The sequence below is a fragment of the Capra hircus genome, chromosome 14 (assembly GCF_001704415.2).
Source record: "Capra hircus breed San Clemente chromosome 14, ASM170441v1, whole genome shotgun sequence".
Taxonomy (NCBI): domain Eukaryota; kingdom Metazoa; phylum Chordata; class Mammalia; order Artiodactyla; family Bovidae; genus Capra; species Capra hircus.
This window is the reverse complement of record NC_030821.1, coordinates 81054890-81072316: the sequence shown is the minus strand read 5'-3', so window position 1 is coordinate 81072316 and position 17427 is coordinate 81054890. Positions and strand designations below refer to the sequence as shown.

The 17427-nt window shown below is 66.8% G+C and overlaps 1 protein-coding gene across 1 annotated transcript in view; it reads left to right on the top strand.

Moving 5' to 3' along the window:
- The window catches only part of PLEC (plectin), a gene marked incomplete in the record, with an annotated part of 47447 nt that extends 30518 nt beyond the window's left edge, over nucleotides 1–16929 (top strand). The window contains 17 exon segments of the mRNA XM_018058696.1: nucleotides 28–118; nucleotides 271–375; nucleotides 553–648; nucleotides 827–952; nucleotides 1896–2048; nucleotides 2126–2280; nucleotides 2360–2486; nucleotides 2653–2836; nucleotides 2923–3080; nucleotides 3188–3366; nucleotides 4127–4265; nucleotides 4365–4721; nucleotides 4797–4880; nucleotides 5036–5140; nucleotides 5251–5349; nucleotides 6139–9519; nucleotides 9615–16929. Of these exon segments, the coding sequence (XP_017914185.1) occupies nucleotides 28–118; nucleotides 271–375; nucleotides 553–648; nucleotides 827–952; nucleotides 1896–2048; nucleotides 2126–2280; nucleotides 2360–2486; nucleotides 2653–2836; nucleotides 2923–3080; nucleotides 3188–3366; nucleotides 4127–4265; nucleotides 4365–4721; nucleotides 4797–4880; nucleotides 5036–5140; nucleotides 5251–5349; nucleotides 6139–9519; nucleotides 9615–15827 (11752 nt within the window).

Here is a 17427-nt window from a genome sequence, read left to right as displayed (position 1 = left end):
GGGCATGTGGGCCTCCAGAGGAGCTGGCATGTGGCTGAGCGAGAAGGAGGAGGAGGAGGTGGGCTTCGACTGGAGTGAGCGCAACAGCAACATGGCTGCCAAGAAGGAGGCCTACTCGGTGAGGCGGGGCCCCTTGGTGGGTGGCCAGGACCCCTCGGTGAGGTGGGGGGTCCTCCGTGGGTGGCCCGCCCAGGCCCCGGGAGCACTCAGTGGGAGCCAGGGTTCACAGTGCTGTCTTGGCACTGCCCCTGAGGCCCCTGTCCCTGTCAGGCCCTGATGCGTGAGCTGGAGCTGAAAGAAAAGAAAATCAAAGAGATCCAGAGCACTGGGGACCGCCTGCTCCGGGAAGACCACCCTGCCCGGCCCACAGTGGAGGTGGGAGGGGCCTGCATGGACCTCTCCAGGCGCCCCTGGGGGGAGGGGCAGGGCTGGGCACCCACCTGGTCATCGCTGGTGGGGGCGGGGCTGGAGGGCCCCTGGTTGGGGCGGGGGGCTGGGGCACCCCGGCCCAGGAGGCGGGCAGGGCCTGACTGGCCATGTGCTGTGTGGCAGTCCTTCCAGGCAGCCCTGCAGACCCAGTGGAGCTGGATGCTGCAGCTGTGCTGTTGCATCGAGGCTCACCTGAAGGAGAACACCGCCTATTTCCAGGTGAGGCCTGGGCCCAGCCCACTGCAGTGGCCTCCAGGGGGTCCCTCTACTGGGCTGCAGTTGTGCACTGGGTCTGTCTCACTGACCTTAGTCAGCGCTGTCCCCAGGCATTGCCTGGCCCCTCGGCCTACACTGGGGCAGCCGGGGCTGGGGCTCTGACCCTCTGCTGCTGCCCCAGTTCTTCTCAGACGTGCGGGAGGCCGAGGAGCAGCTGCGGAAGCTGCAGGAGACGCTGCACAGGAAGTACACCTGCGACCGCTCCATCACCGTCACGCGGCTGGAGGACCTGCTGCAGGATGCCCAGGTGAGCCGCTTGGCCGGCCCAGCGCTGCACAGCGGGTGAGGGGCAGGCGCGGAGGCCCGGGGCGTGGCCGCTGGGGCTGGAGGGCAGCCACAGCTGAGGGCAGTCCAGGGCTGGGGATAGCACTCGGGGTGGCAGGCCTGCTGTCCGGGCTGATGCTCGGGGAAGGTCCCTTTGGAGGCAGAGGGTGGCGACTGGAGGCACCAGCAGAGGTCGGGGGAGATCGGATGGGGGGAGGTCAGCATAGCGGGATGGGTGTGGGTGGCTGAGAGCTTAGTGGCAGGGGCCTGGCGTGAGGGTAGGTGGCTGCTCAGAGCTGGTACGAGAGCTGACCTTGGGGCTGCAGGAGTGAGTAGGGGCCTGAGTTAGCTGCTGCACTGTTAGTCCCCCACTGTAGGAGGCCCACCGGCATCCCGAGCCAGACAGTCTGGGGCAGGTGGGGCTGAGGTGGACACAGAGGCGGCCGAGCATGGCACTCAGGCTGGGCGAGACAGAGGAGGCGGTCTGGGGGCCCTGCTGGCCAGGGGTCCTGCATTGGGACAGGCGCAGGCAGCTTCCACTGGACTCTGACCCATAGCCTAGGGTGGTCCTTGGTCCCTCAGAGGGGCTGAACAAGAGGAGGTGTGCACCCTTCCACAAGCACCAGGGAGGGCAGAGGGGAGAGGGAGAGGATGATATGGCACCCTCCCCGAATGATGCAGCTGTGCTGGGGGTGGGGAGGGGCACTCGGTCCTGCCCAAGGAGGAGGGCATCAGTGGAAGCCCAGGGGTCTGTCCTGGCGAGTGCCCAGCCCTGCCACATTCCAGGGACTGTGGGAGGGAACCCCTGGTCTCAGGACATTGTGGGGCAGCGGGGGGGGGGGGGGCGTGTATGCATTTCCTGGGGCAGGCACGGGGGTCCTCACAGCGGGTCTCGGACCCCCTCTACCCCCGCCCCGCTCCCGCAGGATGAGAAGGACCAGCTGAACGAGTACCGGGGGCACCTCTCAGGCCTGGCCAAGCGGGCCAAGGCTATTGTACAGCTCACGCCCCGCAACCCCACCCAGCCCACACGGGGCCGCGTGCCGCTGCTGGCTGTTTGCGACTACAAGCAGGTGGAGGTGAGGGCCTGGCCTGGTGGGCGGGGCCATGGAGGGGGCTGGGCGTGGCCGCACAGTGACGGCTCTGGCTGCTGCAGGCGACGGTGCACAAGGGCGATGAGTGCCAGATGCTGGGCCCCGCACAGCCGTTCCACTGGAAGGTGCTCAGCAGCTCTGGCAGTGAGGCTGCCGTGCCCTCCGTGTGCTTCCTTGTGCCCCCGCCGAACCAGGAGGCCCTGGAGGCTGTGGCCAGGTGCGTGGTCCTGGGCGGGGCGGCCGGCTGGGTGGTAGGACAGCTGACTGGACACCTCTGACTGTGCCCTGCCTGCCAGGCTGGAGGCCCAGCACCAGGCCTTGGTCACATTGTGGCATCAGCTGCACACGGACATGAAGAGCCTTCTGGCATGGCAGAGCCTCAGCCGTGACGTGCAGCTCATCCGCTCCTGGTCCCTGGTCACGGTACGGCGGCCCTGCTGGGTGCTCAAGGCTGGTGGGGTGTGGGGCCTCTCTGCATCTACGCTCACCCCCTGGTCCCTGGTTGTGGTACGGTGGCCCCGCTGAGCGCTCTGGGCAGGTGGGGTGTGGGTCTCCCCACGGCCACGCTCACCCCTGCCCGCCCACCCAGTTCCGCACGCTGAAGCCCGAGGAGCAGCGCCAGGCCCTCCGCAGCCTGGAGCTGCACTACCAGGCCTTCCTGCGGGACAGCCAGGACGCCGGCGGCTTCGGGCCTGAGGACCGGCTGCAGGCCGAGCGCGAGTATGGCTCCTGCAGCCGCCACTACCAGCAGCTGCTGCAGAGCCTGGAGCAGGGTAGGTGTGGGCAGCCTGGGGGTGGTGGGAGGCTCATGGGGGGCCGCCTGCGGTTGGGCAGCGTGCGAGCGGGATGTGTTCCCCAGGTGAGCAGGAGGAGTCGCGCTGTCAGCGCTGCATCTCAGAGCTCAAAGACATCCGGCTACAGCTGGAGGCTTGCGAGACGCGCACGGTGCACCGCCTGCGGCTGCCACTAGACAAGGAGCCAGCACGGGAGTGCGCCCAGCGTATCGCCGAGCAGCAGGCAAGCCCCAGCCCCTCCCCCCACTGCACTGTGCCCCGCCCCCAGCTCCCAGCGGTGCTGCCTGTCGGGCTCCTGGGCTCAGCTTGCCCCTTGCTCTGTCTCCTCAGAAAGCACAGGCGGAGGTGGAGGGGCTGGGCAAGGGGGTCGCCCGGCTCTCTGCCGAGGCCGAGAAGGTCCTGGCCCTGCCCGAGCCATCCCCTGCGGCCCCCACTCTGCGCTCAGAGCTGGAGCTGACCCTGGGCAAGTTGGAGCAGGTCCGCAGCCTGTCCGCCATTTACCTGGAGAAGTGAGTGCGCTGGTCAGCAGCCGGGGTCGGAGACCGACGGGTCTTCAGCAGAGCGGGAGGGTGCGGACAGGCTGATGGGCTGGGTAATGAGGCCGTGATGAGGGTCCGCTGAGGGAAAACAGGCGCGGATCTGGCCGGGGTGTCGCGGGGTGGCCAGAGGGGTTCCGGCTTCCCGAGGACGGTCCGAGGGGTGAGAGCAGTTGTGGGAGGAGGACTGGCACCCCCGCCCACAGGACACCGGGAGGTTGGGGGGGGTCACTAAGATGTGGAAGGCAGGTGTGCAGAGGCAAGGGGCGGGCACATGGGGAGCCTAAGAGGGTGAGGAGTGCTGGGGAGGGGGGCGTGTCCAGCGAGGATCAGAACCCGGCTTGGGGGGCACTGACAACCTCAGGGGAGGAGCTTCTTGGTGGAAGGTGGGGTCAGGTGGGCCGTGGGTGACACAGCAGAGACCCAGGGTGCTGAGAGGTCCCCCTCCCCCTCCCTTTCCCCCACAGGCCCTTTCCCCGTCCCCCCCATGCCTCCAGGGAATATGGAGTCCTCCCCAGGACCCCTCCCTCCTCCCTACCCTCACTCCCAGACACGGACACCTTTTCCCCCCGCTGTTCATTTTAGCATACACATTCATGTGGCTTGTAGATTGTTTTCAGAAGCTTCATGGGAACACCCCACGCTCAGTCCCCCATGAGCCTCCCTCCAGGACCTGGCCTTGGTCCTCAGCCTCTCACTCAGCCTGTCTTCATGAGGCCCTGCTTTCCCCTAGGCTCAAGACTATCAGCCTGGTGATCCGCAGCACGCAGGGGGCCGAGGAGGCACTCAGGGCCCACGAGGAGCAGCTCAAGGAGGCCCAGGCTGTGCCCGCTGCCCTCCCAGAGCTTGAGGCCACCAAGGCTGCGATGAAGGTACTGCCGCCAGCCCATGCCCCACCGCCAGGGCCTGATGGCGTCAGGGGTGGCAGCCAGGGCCTCAGGCTGAAACGGTCCTCTGCTCTGGTCCAACAGAAGCTACGGGCCCAGGCAGAGGCACAGCAGCCTGTGTTTGATGCCCTGCGGGATGAGCTGCGGGGGGCGCAGGAAGTGGGCGAGCGGCTGCAGCAGCGGCACGGCGAGCGGGACGTGGAGGTGGAGCGCTGGCGTGAGCGGGTCACCCAACTGCTGGAGCGCTGGCAGGCTGTGCTGGCCCAGACCGACGTGCGGCAGCGTGAGCTTGAGCAGCTGGGCCGCCAGCTGCGTTACTACAGGGAGAGCGCAGACCCGCTGGGCGCCTGGCTGCAGGACGCCAGGCGGCGGCAGGAGCAGATCCAGGCCGTGCCGCTGGCGGATAGCCAGGCCGTGCGTGAGCAGCTGCGGCAGGAGAAGGTGGGCCCGGGCAGGGCAGGCAGGAGGGGTGGGCATGGGTGTGCCCCGTGATCCCTGACCACCCTGACACCCCAGGCCCTTCTGGAAGAGATTGAACGCCACGCGGAGAAGGTGGAGGAGTGCCAGAGGTTCGCAAAGCAGTACATCAACGCCATCAAGGTGAGACTTTGTGGCCTTGGGCCCCAGGGGAGACGTGCAGTGGGGGGCGACCTCTGGGGGTCCCTCAGCTAAGGCCGTGCTGGGCAAAGCCTATGGGCAGGTTCAGGGGCCGGGTGGAGCGGGCAGAGCTGGCAGCCATTGGTGTGTCTCTGCAGGACTATGAGCTTCAGCTGGTCACGTACAAGGCGCAACTGGAGCCGGTGGCCTCACCAGCCAAGAAGCCCAAGGTCCAGTCGGGGTCCGAGAGCGTCATCCAGGAGGTGAGGCTGAGGGGCAGTGGGGCTGGTGGGTGGGCAGAGCCAAAGCCACGCAGGGCCTGGTGGGCTCTGGGCAGGGGCAGGGCTGACTGTGGGTGTCCCTCTGCCCCCAGTATGTGGACCTGCGGACTCGCTACAGTGAGTTGAGCACGCTCACCAGCCAGTACATCAGGTTCATCAGTGAGACCCTGCGGCGCATGGAGGAGGAGGAGGTAGGGCTGCCAGGGTGGTGAGGCCATCCCGCACCCCCCCAGATGTGGTCCCTAGGACGCGTCCAAGCGCACCTGGCACAGCACGGCCCACCCCCCGTGGCCTGGCGCTGCACGGCTCTCCCCGCGGTGGCTGGCGTGTGCCCCGGGGCGCCCCTGGCTCTGTGTGTCCCTTCTCGGGGTTCTGCATTGGCCTTTTCACTTGGCCGCCTGCTCTGCAAGGACTCGGGCTTGTTCGGTCATGGGGGCCGGGAGGGGCGTCATGGCGAGGCAGGGCACTGGCCTGTCTGTCTTCTCCCGCCCCCCGCAGGTGAGCCCTCTGTCTGGCCTACCTGCAGCCTCTTCCCTGAGCTGAACTGCAGACTGTCGGGTCTACATGATGCCCACACTGGCCACCTGCCCTGCTGGGTCGGGGGTGCCAGAGCAGGCCACGGGCATCAGCAGTGCTCAGGCAGGGCTCTGCAGTAGTCGTGGTTCCTGGACCCTGCAAACCTCTTGCTTTGCTCTCTCTCTCTCTCCGTTTGTCTGTCTCCATCGCCTGTCTGCGGGAAGAGGGGAGGATGCCTGGGTCTCCTTCCCTGGGCTGGTGAGCACTGTGGGGCCAGGCTGCGCTCACTGCCCCAAGTGCCCCGGGGGGGTGCACGTGATTCCCCTCAGCCAGGTCATGAACTGTGTCCTCCCCCAACCCCTGCACTGCGCTGAGCTGTGGTGGCACTGAATTGCGTCCCAGGAGCAGCCACGGCATGCTCACCGCTGTCTCTGGTTCTCTCCCTCTCTCTGCCACGGCCGCAGAGGCTGGCCGAGCAGCAGCGAGCGGAGGAGCGGGAGCGGCTGGCTGAGGTGGAGGCTGCACTGGAGAAGCAGCGGCAGCTGGCTGAGGCCCATGCCCAGGCGAAGGCGCAGGCGGAGCGCGAGGCCCAGGAGCTGCAGCGGCGCATGCAGGAGGAGGTGGCACGCCGGGAGGAGGTGGCAGTGGATGCGCAGCAGCAGAAGCGCAGCATCCAGGAGGAGCTGCAGCAGCTGCGGCAGAGCTCGGAGGCCGAGATCCAGGCGAAGGCCCGGCAGGTGGAGGCAGCTGAGCGCAGCCGGCTGCGCATCGAGGAGGAGATCCGAGTGGTGCGCCTGCAGCTGGAGACCACGGAGCGCCAGCGTGGCGGGGCGGAGGGTGAGCTGCAGGCGCTGCGGGCGCGGGCGGAGGAGGCTGAGGCACAGAAGCGGCAGGCCCAGGAGGAAGCGGAGCGCCTGCGGCGACAGGTACAAGAGGAAACCCAGCGCAAGCGGCAGGCTGAGGCTGAGCTGGGCCTGCGCGTGAAGGCCGAGGCCGAGGCGGCAAGGGAGAAGCAGCGGGCCCTGCAGGCACTAGAGGAGCTACGGCTGCAGGCTGAGGAGGCGGAGCGGCGCCTGCGGCAGGCGGAGGCAGAGCGGGCGCGCCAGGTGCAGGTGGCGCTGGAGACAGCGCAGCGCAGCGCCCAGGCCGAGCTGCAGAGCAAGCATGCCTCATTTGCTGAGAAGACAGCGCAGCTGGAGCGCACCCTCGAGGAAGAGCACGTGACCGTGGTGCAGCTGCGTGAAGAGGCCACACGCCGGGAGCAGCAGCAGGCGGAGGCCGAGCGTGCCCGCGAAGAGGCTGAGCGTGAGTTGGAGCGCTGGCAGCTGAAGGCCAATGAGGCGCTGCGGCTGCGGTTGCAGGCAGAGGAGGTGGCACAGCAGAAGAGCCTGGCGCAGGCCGAGGCGGAGAAGCAGAAGGAGGCGGCAGAGCGGGAGGCACGGCGGCGCGGCAAGGCGGAGGAGCAGGCTGTACGGCAGCGCGAGCTGGCAGAGCAGGAGCTGGAGAGGCAGCGGCAGCTGGCGGAGGGTACTGCGCAGCAGCGCCTGGCCGCCGAGCAGGAGCTGATCCGGCTGCGCGCTGAGACAGAGCAGGGCGAGCAGCAGCGGCAGCTGCTGGAGGAGGAGCTGGCGCGGCTGCAGAGCGAGGCGGCCGCAGCCACGCAGAAGCGTCAGGAGCTGGAGGCCGAGCTGGCCAAGGTGCGGGCTGAGATGGAGGTGCTGCTGGCCAGCAAGGCGCGGGCCGAGGAGGAGTCGCGCTCCAGCAGTGAGAAGTCCAAGCAGAGGCTGGAAGCCGAGGCCGGGCGCTTCCGCGAGTTGGCAGAGGAGGCTGCCCGCCTGCGCGCGCTGGCGGAGGAGGCCAAGCGGCAGCGGCAGCTGGCAGAGGAAGATGCGGCGCGGCAGCGGGCAGAGGCTGAGCGGGTGCTGTCTGAGAAGCTGGCTGCCATCAGCGAGGCCACGCGGCTCAAGACGGAGGCGGAGATTGCACTTAAGGAGAAAGAAGCCGAGAACGAGCGCCTGCGGCGGCTGGCGGAAGACGAGGCCTTCCAGCGGCGGAGGCTGGAGGAGCAGGCAGCCCAGCACAAGGCCGACATCGAGGAGCGGCTGGCGCAGCTGCGCAAGGCGTCTGAGAGCGAGCTGGAGCGGCAGAAGGGGCTGGTGGAGGATACGCTGCGACAGCGACGGCAGGTGGAGGAGGAGATCCTGGCCCTTAAGGCGAGCTTCGAGAAGGCGGCCGCCGGCAAGGCGGAGCTGGAGTTGGAGCTGGGTCGCATCCGCGGCAACGCAGAGGACACGCTGCGAAGCAAGGAGCAGGCAGAGCAGGAGGCAGCGCGGCAGCGGCAGCTGGCTGCAGAGGAGGAGCGGCGGCGCCGGGAGGCGGAGGAGCGTGTGCAGAAGAGTCTGGCAGCTGAGGAGGAGGCTGCACGGCAGCGGAAGGCCGCGCTGGAGGAGGTGGAGCGGCTCAAGGCCAAGGTGGAGGAGGCGCGGCGCCTGCGCGAGCGCGCGGAGCACGAGTCTGTGCGGCAGCTGCAGCTGGCGCAGGAGGCTGCCCAGAAGCGGCTGCAGGCGGAGGAGAAGGCGCACGCCTTTGCGGTGCAGCAGAAGGAGCAGGAGCTGCAGCAGACCCTCCAGCAGGAGCAGAGCGTGCTGGAGAAGCTCCGCAGCGAGGCCGAAGCTGCCCGGCGCGCAGCTGAGGAGGCGGAGGAGGCACGCGAGCGGGCCGAGCGCGAGGCAGCGCAGTCCCGGCAGCGCGTGGAGGAGGCGGAGCGGCTGAAGCAGGCAGCGGAGGAGCAGGCGCAGGCCCAGGCGCAGGCGCAGGCCGCTGCAGAGAAGCTGCGCAAGGAAGCTGAGCAGGAGGCGGCACGGCGGGCACAGGCGGAGCAGGCGGCCCTGCGGCAGAAGCAGGCGGCTGACGCGGAGATGGAGAAGCACAAGAAGTTCGCGGAGCAGACACTGCGGCAGAAGGCCCAGGTGGAGCAGGAGCTGACGGCACTGCGGTTGAAGCTGGAGGAGACCGACCACCAGAAGAGCATCCTGGACCAGGAGCTGCAGCGGCTGAAGGCGGAGGTGACGGAGGCCGCCCGCCAGCGCAGCCAGGTAGAGGAGGAGCTGTTCTCCGTGCGTGTCCAGATGGAGGAGCTCGGCAAGCTCAAGGCACGCATCGAGGCGGAGAACCGCGCCCTTATACTGCGCGACAAGGACAACACACAGCGCCTCCTGCAGGAGGAGGCCGAGAAGATGAAGCAGGTGGCGGAGGAGGCCGCACGACTGAGTGTGGCGGCTCAGGAGGCGGCACGGCTGCGGCAGCTGGCGGAGGAGGACCTGGCTCAGCAGCGGGCCCTGGCAGAGAAGATGCTCAAGGAGAAGATGCAGGCCGTACAGGAGGCCACGCGGCTCAAGGCTGAGGCGGAGCTGCTGCAGCAGCAGAAGGAGCTGGCCCAGGAGCAGGCCCGCCGGCTGCAGGAGGACAAGGAGCAGATGGCTCAGCAGCTGGCACAGGAGACGCAAGGCTTCCAGCGGACCCTGGAGACTGAGCGGCAACGGCAGCTGGAAATGAGCGCGGAGGCGGAGCGGCTCAGGCTGCGCGTGGCCGAGATGAGCCGTGCCCAGGCTCGCGCGGAGGAGGACGCCCAGCGCTTCCGGAAGCAGGCAGAGGAGATCGGCGCAAAGTTGCACCGCACAGAGCTCGCCACGCAGGAGAAGGTGACGCTGGTGCAGACGCTGGAGACCCAGCGGCAGCAGAGCGACCGGGATGCCGATCGCCTGAGGGAGGCCATTGCGGAGCTCGAGCGTGAGAAGGACAAGCTCAAGAAGGAGGCTGAGCTGTTGCAGCTCAAGTCTGAGGAGGTATCTTGCGGCGGATGGCCGGGACCTGGGGTGGGGTTTGCTCTGGGGAGGGTGCGCCCGGCCGGGTCCCTGACCACCCCCTACCCCCTTGACAGATGCAGACGGTGCAGCAGGAGCAACTGCTGCAGGAGACTCAGGCCTTGCAGCAGAGCTTTCTCTCCGAGAAGGACAGCCTGCTGCAGCGGGAGCGCTTCATCGAGGAGGAGAAGGCCAAGCTGGAGCGGCTCTTCCAGGACGAGGTGGCCAAGGCACAGAAGTTGCGGGAGGAGCAGCAGCGACAGCAGCAGCAGATGCAGCAGGAGAAGCAGCAGCTGCTGGCCAGCATGGAGGAGGCGCGGCGGCGGCAGCACGAGGCTGAGGAGGGCGTGAGGCGCAAGCAGGAGGAGCTGCAGCTCCTGGAGCAGCAGCGGCAGCAGCAGGAGCAGCTGCTGGCGGAGGAGAACCGCCGGCTGCGTGAGCGGCTAGAGCACCTGGAGGAGGAGCATCGGGCCGCACTGGCCCACTCTGAGGAGATCACCGCTGCTCAGGCAGCAGCCACCCGAGCCCTGCCCAATGGCCAGGACGCGGCCGACGGCCCAGCTGCAGAGCCAGAGCATGCTTTCGAGGGCCTGCGGCAGAAGGTGCCGGCCCAGCAGCTGCAGGAGGCGGGCATCCTGAGCACAGAGGAGCTGCAGCGGCTGGCGCAGGGCCACACAACGGTGGCCGAGCTCACACAGCGGGAGGACGTGCGCCGCTATCTGCAGGGCCACAGCAGCATCGCCGGGCTGCTACTGAAGCCTGCCAATGAGAAGCTGACCATCTATGCCGCCCTAAGGAGGCAGCTGCTGAGCCCGGGCACTGCTCTCATCCTGCTTGAGGCCCAGGCAGCCTCAGGCTTCCTCCTGGACCCAGTGCGGAACAGGCGGCTGACCGTCACCGAAGCCGTGAAGGAGGGCGTCGTGGGCCCTGAGCTGCACCACAAGCTGCTGTCGGCCGAGCGCGCAGTCACCGGCTACAAGGACCCATACACTGGGGAGAAGATCTCCCTCTTCCAGGCCATGAAGAAGGACCTCATCGTGCGTGAGCACGGCATCCGCCTGCTGGAGGCCCAGATCGCCACGGGCGGCGTCATCGACCCCGTGCACAGCCACCGCGTGCCCGTGGACGTGGCCTACCATCGTGGCTACTTCGATGAGGAGATGAACCGCGTCCTGCAGGACCCCAGTGACGACACCAAGGGCTTCTTCGACCCCAACACTCATGAGAACCTCACTTACCTGCAGCTGCTGGAACGCTGCGTGGAGGACCCTGAGACAGGCCTGCGGCTGCTGCCGCTCACAGATCAGGCTGCCAAGGGTGGTGAGCTGGTCTACACTGACTCGGAGGCCCGGGATGTGTTTGAGAAGGCCACTGTGTCAGCGCCATTTGGCAAGTTCCAGGGCAAAACAGTGACCATCTGGGAGCTCATCAACTCCGAGTACTTCACGGCCGAGCAGCGGCGGGACCTCCTGCGGCAGTTTCGCACGGGCAAAGTCACTGTGGAGAAGATCATCAAGATTGTCATCACCGTCATCGAGGAGCACGAGCAGAAGGGCCAGCTATGCTTCCAGGGCCTGCGCGCCCTGGTCCCTGCTGCCGAGCTGCTTGAGAGCGGCATCATCGACTGGGACCTCTTCCGCCAGCTGCAGCTGGGCGAGCGCTCTGTGCAGGAGGTGGCTGAGGTGGAAGGCGTGCGGCGGGCCCTGCGGGGTTCGGGTGTCATTGCAGGCGTATGGCTGGAGGAAGCAAGGCAGAAACTAAGCATTTATGAGGCTCTGAAGAAAGAACTGCTGCAGCCGGAGGCGGCCGTGGCCCTGCTCGAGGCCCAGGCTGGCACCGGGCACGTCATCGACCCTGCCACCAGTGCACGGCTGACTGTGGATGAGGCGGTGCGCGCTGGCCTGGTGGGCCCTGAGCTGCACGAGAAGCTGCTGTCAGCTGAGAAAGCTGTGACTGGCTACAAAGACCCCTACTCGGGGCAGAGTGTGTCCCTGTTCCAGGCCCTGAAGAAGGGCCTCATTCCCAGGGAGCAGGGCCTGCGTCTACTGGATGCCCAGCTGTCCACAGGAGGCACCGTGGATCCCAGCAAGAGCCACCGTCTGCCCCTGGATGTCGCCTGTGCCCGCGGGTACCTGGATGAGGAAACCAGCACCGCCCTCTCAGCGCCCAGAGATGACGCCAAGACCTACTACGACCCCCGTACTTGGGAGCTGGCCACCTACAGCCAGCTCCAGCAACAGTGCCGCCCTGACCCACTGACAGGACTGAGTCTGCTGCCGCTCTCAGAGGAGGCAGCCCGGGCCCGGCAGCAGGAGCTCTACTCTGAGGTCCAGGCCCGCGAGGCCTTCCAGAAGGCCACTGTTGAGGTCCCTGTGGGCAGCTTTCAGGGCCGGGCAGTGACTATCTGGGAGCTCATCAACTCAGAGTACTTCACGGCCGAGCAGAGACAGGAGCTGCTACGGCAGTTCCGCACGGGCAAGGTCACCGTGGAGAAGATCATCAAGATCGTCATCACCATTGTGGAGGAGGTGGAGACCACGCGGCGTGAGAGGCTCTCCTTCAGCGGTCTCCGTGCCCCGGTGCCAGCCAGCGAGCTCCTGGCCGCCGGCATCCTCAGTAGCTCCCAGTTTGAGCAACTCAAGGACGGCAAGACATCAGTAAAGGACCTGTCAGAGCTGAGCTCACTGCAGACCCTCCTCCAGGGCAGCGGTTGCCTGGCTGGCATCTACCTGGAGGAGTCCAAGGAGAAGGTGACCATCTACGAGGCCATGCGACGGGGACTGCTCAGGCCCAGCACTGCCATCCTCCTGCTTGAGGCGCAGGCGGCCACAGGCTTCCTGGTGGACCCTGTGAGGAACCAGCGCCTGTACGTCCACGAGGCTGTGAAGGCTGGTGTCGTGGGCCCAGAGCTACATGAGAAGCTGCTGTCAGCCGAGAAGGCCGTGACCGGGTACAAGGACCCCTACTCGGGCAGCACCATCTCCCTCTTCCAGGCCATGAAGAAGGGCCTGGTCGTCAGAGAGCATGGCATCCGCCTGCTGGAGGCCCAGATCGCCACAGGCGGCATCATTGACCCCGTGCACAGCCACCGCGTGCCCGTGGACGTGGCCTGCCAGCGCGGCTACTTCGACGAGGAGATGAACCGCGTGCTGGAGGACCCCAGCGACGACACCAAGGGCTTCTTCGACCCCAACACGCACGAGAATCTCACGTACAGGCAGCTGCTGGAGCGCTGCGTGGAGGACCCCGAGACGGGCCTGCGGCTTCTACCACTGAAAGGGCCAGAGAAGGCAGAGGTGGTGGAGACCACACGGGTGTACACCGAGGAGGAGACGCGTAGGGCCTTCGAGGAGACACAGATCGACATCCCCGGGGGCGGCAGCCATGGGGGCTCCACCATGTCCCTGTGGGAGGTGATGCAGTCCGACCTGATACCCGAGGAGCAGCGGGCCCAGCTGATGGCTGACTTCCAGGCCGGCCGTGTGACCAAGGAGCGCATGATCATCATCATCATCGAGATCATCGAGAAGACCGAGATCGTGCGCCAGCAGAACCTAGCGTCCTACGACTACGTGCGCCGCCGCCTCACGGCCGAGGACCTGTACGAGGCCCGCGTCATCTCGCGCGAGTCCTACAGCCTGCTCCGGGAGGGCACCAGGAGCCTCCGCGAGGTGCTGGAGGCCGAGTCTGCCTGGCGTTACCTCTACGGCACGGGCTGTGTAGCTGGCGTCTACCTGCCTGGCTCCAGGCAGACCCTCCCCATCTACCAGGCCCTCAAGAAGGGGCTGCTGAGCGCTGAGGTGGCCCGCCTGCTGCTGGAGGCGCAGGCGGCCACGGGCTTCCTGCTGGACCCGGTGAAGGGCGAGCGGCTGACTGTGGATGAAGCTGTGCGGAAGGGCCTGGTGGGCCCCGAGCTGCATGACCGGCTGCTGTCGGCCGAGCGGGCCGTGACCGGCTACCGCGACCCCTACACGGAGCAGACCATCTCGCTCTTCCAGGCCATGAAGAAGGACCTTATCCCTGCTGAGGAGGCCCTGCGGCTGCTGGACGCTCAGCTGGCCACGGGCGGCATCGTGGACCCACGCCTGGGCTTCCACCTCCCGCTGGAGGTAGCCTACCAGCGTGGCTACCTCAACAAGGACACACACGACCAGCTGTCGGAGCCCAGTGAGGTGCGCAGCTACGTGGACCCCTCCACGGACGAGCGCCTCAGCTACACACAGCTGCTCCGGCGCTGCCGCCGTGATGAAACCAGCGGCCTGTTCCTCCTGCCACTCTCGGAGGCCCGCAAGCTGACCTTCCGTGGCCTGCGCAAGCAGATCACGGTGGAGGAGCTGGTGCGCTCGCATGTCATGGATGAGGCCACTGCGCAGCGGCTGCAAGAGGGCCTGACCTCCATCGAGGAGGTCTCCAAGAATCTGCAGAAGTTCCTCGAGGGCACCAGCAGCATTGCTGGTGTCCTTGTCGACGCCACCAAGGAGCGGCTGTCGGTGTACCAGGCCATGAAGAAGGGCATCATCCGGCCCGGCACAGCCTTCGAGCTCCTGGAGGCCCAGGCGGCCACTGGCTACGTCATCGACCCCATTAAGGGGCTCAAGCTGACCGTGGAGGAGGCTGTGCGCATGGGCATTGTGGGCCCCGAGTTCAAGGACAAGCTGCTGTCGGCTGAGCGCGCCGTCACCGGCTACAAGGACCCCTACTCCGGGAAGCTCATCTCCCTCTTCCAGGCCATGAAGAAGGGCCTCATCCTCAAGGACCACGGCATCCGCCTGCTGGAGGCCCAGATCGCCACAGGCGGCATCATCGACCCTGAGGAGAGCCACCGCCTACCCGTGGATGTGGCCTACCAGCGCGGCCTCTTCGATGAAGAGATGAATGAGATCCTCACCGACCCCTCGGACGACACCAAGGGCTTCTTCGATCCCAACACGGAGGAGAACCTCACTTACCTGCAGCTGATGGAGCGCTGTGTCACTGACCCCCAAACGGGGCTGCGGCTCCTGCCCCTGAAAGAGAAGAAGAGGGAGCGGAAGACGTCCTCCAAGTCCTCAGTGCGTAAGCGGCGCGTGGTCATCGTGGACCCCGAGACGGGTAAGGAGATGTCCGTGTACGAGGCCTACCGCAAGGGCCTCATCGACCACCAGACCTACCTGGAGCTGTCGGAGCAGGAGTGTGAGTGGGAGGAGATCACCATCTCATCCTCGGACGGTGTGGTCAAATCCATGATCATCGACCGCCGCTCGGGCCGCCAGTATGACATCGATGAGGCCATCGCCAAGAGCCTCATCGACCGCTCGGCACTGGACCAGTACCGCGCCGGCACACTGTCCATCACGGAGTTTGCTGACATGCTCTCGGGCAACGCCGGCGGTTTCCGCTCGCGCTCATCCTCTGTGGGGTCATCGTCCTCCTACCCCATCAGCCCGGCTGTCTCCAGGACCCAGCTGGCCTCCTGGTCCGACCCCACAGAGGAGACAGGCCCTGTGGCTGGCATCCTGGACACCGAGACCCTGGAGAAGGTGTCCATCACAGAGGCCATGCACCGCAACCTGGTGGACAACATCACGGGCCAGCGGCTGCTGGAGGCGCAGGCCTGCACTGGGGGCATCATTGACCCCAACACTGGCGAACGCTTCCCTGTCACCGATGCTGTCAACAAGGGCCTGGTGGACAAGATCATGGTGGACCGCATCAACCTGGCCCAGAAGGCCTTCTGCGGCTTCGAGGACCCACGCACCAAGACCAAGATGTCGGCCGCCCAGGCCCTGAAGAAGGGCTGGCTCTACTACGAGGCGGGGCAGCGCTTCCTGGAGGTGCAGTATCTGACGGGCGGCCTTATTGAGCCAGACACGCCGGGCCGTGTGCCCCTGGACGAGGCCCTGCAGCGCGGCACAGTGGATGCCCGCACTGCCCAGAAGCTGCGTGATGTCAGCGCGTACTCCAAGTACCTCACCTGCCCCAAGACCAAGCTCAAGATCTCCTACAAGGACGCACTGGACCGCAGCATGGTGGAGGAGGGCACGGGGCTGCGGCTGCTGGAGGCCGCCGCCCAGTCCAGCAAGGGCTACTACAGCCCCTACAGCGTCAGCGGCTCCGGCTCCACCACCGGCTCGCGCTCTGGCTCGCGCACCGGCTCCCGGGCTGGCTCCCGTCGCGGCAGCTTTGATGCCACGGGCTCAGGCTTCTCCATGACCTTCTCCTCCTCGTCCTACTCCTCCTCAGGCTATGGCCGCCGCTACGCCTCGGGGCCCACGTCCTCCCTGGGGGGCCCCGAGTCCGCGGCAGCCTGATCCCTCCTGCTCCCTGCCTCCCGCTCTGCATGTGGCCTCCCGCCCAGGCGCTGGGGTCTCTTTAACATTGAAAGGTGTCTTCCTCCCAAGCGGTGCCTCAAGTTTAACCAAAAAGACTAGACTAACGTATTAATATATATCTGCTGTCCAGACAGCCTGTCTCCCGGGGAAGGGGCCAGTCCAGCCCCACTGACCACTCCACCCCCCGGGTCTCCCTGCTCCTCTTTACCTGCCACTCACCACAGCCAGGTGCCTTGGAAGGTCCAGAGGTGGGCCCCCCGACTCAGCCCTCTCATCTCCCCAGGGGGTTCCGTCTGGGCGAGCTTCCCCCAGCCCTGTAGACCAGCCCCACCCAACCCCCAGCCCAACCTGCCTGGGCAGCGGACTCAGCCCCTAGCAGCAGGGCCGTTGGGACCAGCGCCTCTATGTCTCCAGGACTGACCCGCTCGCTCTGCGCGGGCGGCAGCGAGTCCTGGTCACCCTCCTCTCCTCGGCTGCTCAGGAAGCCCCTTCCCCACGGGAGGGTGAGGTTCCCAAGCAGACCCAGCCGGCCCAGGCCAGGCCCCTCAGACCCCAGGCCTCTGGCTTCAGCCTTCCAGCCTCAGCTCCCTAGTAAGTGCCTTCTGTGTCCCCCTTCGCACCCCAGGCCCCAAGGACCCAGACCTGGGGTGGGAGACAGACCCTCCTGGTGAAAGGCTTGCCACTGCCCAGCTCTCAGGCATGCCAGCCAGGTACAGCGGGTCCCCCATAGGTTTCTGCCCACTGTGGGCCCAGCGCCCCCCAAGGCCTGTGGGACACCCCTCCCCCGGGTGCTGACTGCCTGCCTCTCCCAGGGAGCCTCAGCCCCCGAGTGGGCCCGGGACGCGGCCAAGGCGGTCGGTGCCAACCAGGCCGCCCCGCCGGGGCCACCCGCTCCTACTCCATCACCCCGGGCCCTGGTGGCTCCACCCCTGCCTCCACCCTCTGACTGAGCTTTGCATGTTCCACTAACCCAGGGAGGTGGCAGGTGGAGGCTCTCAGCTTCGGCTGCATCTGAGGGCAGAACACTAACCTGACCATGGCGGGCCTGCCGCGCTCGCCCCAATAAAAGCAATTCCAACCACCCTGTGGTCCTGTGTCCTTTCTTGTCCAGAGCTCAGTGGCATGTAGGGTAAGGATGCTGCAGCCCCAGGCTCTGAGCTTGGCCTGGGTGAAGACACTGGCTGGAGGCCATGCACTCAGAGAGCACCCAGCCTGAGGGACCCAGAGCACAGAGGAGGTGAGGCCCGGCCAGCAGGGGTCTGCCTGTGCAGCACCCAGGCTGGATCTGTGACGGGCACTTACACCTGCGGTGAGGCCCTTCAATCATTCACTGACTGTGCCCTCTGGGTATGTGGTCCAGTTTGGCCAAGGGTAGCCGTCCAGAGCAGAGAAGGCAATGGCAACCCACTCCCGTACTCTTGCCTGGAGAATCCCAGGGATGGGGGAGCCTGGTGGGCTGCCGTCTGTGGGATTGCACAGAGCTGGACATGACTGAAGCAAATTAGCAGCAGCAGCAGCCATCCAGAGAAGGGGGCAGTCGTGAGCACAGGTGGCGGTCGGTTGGCAGAGCGTCAGCATC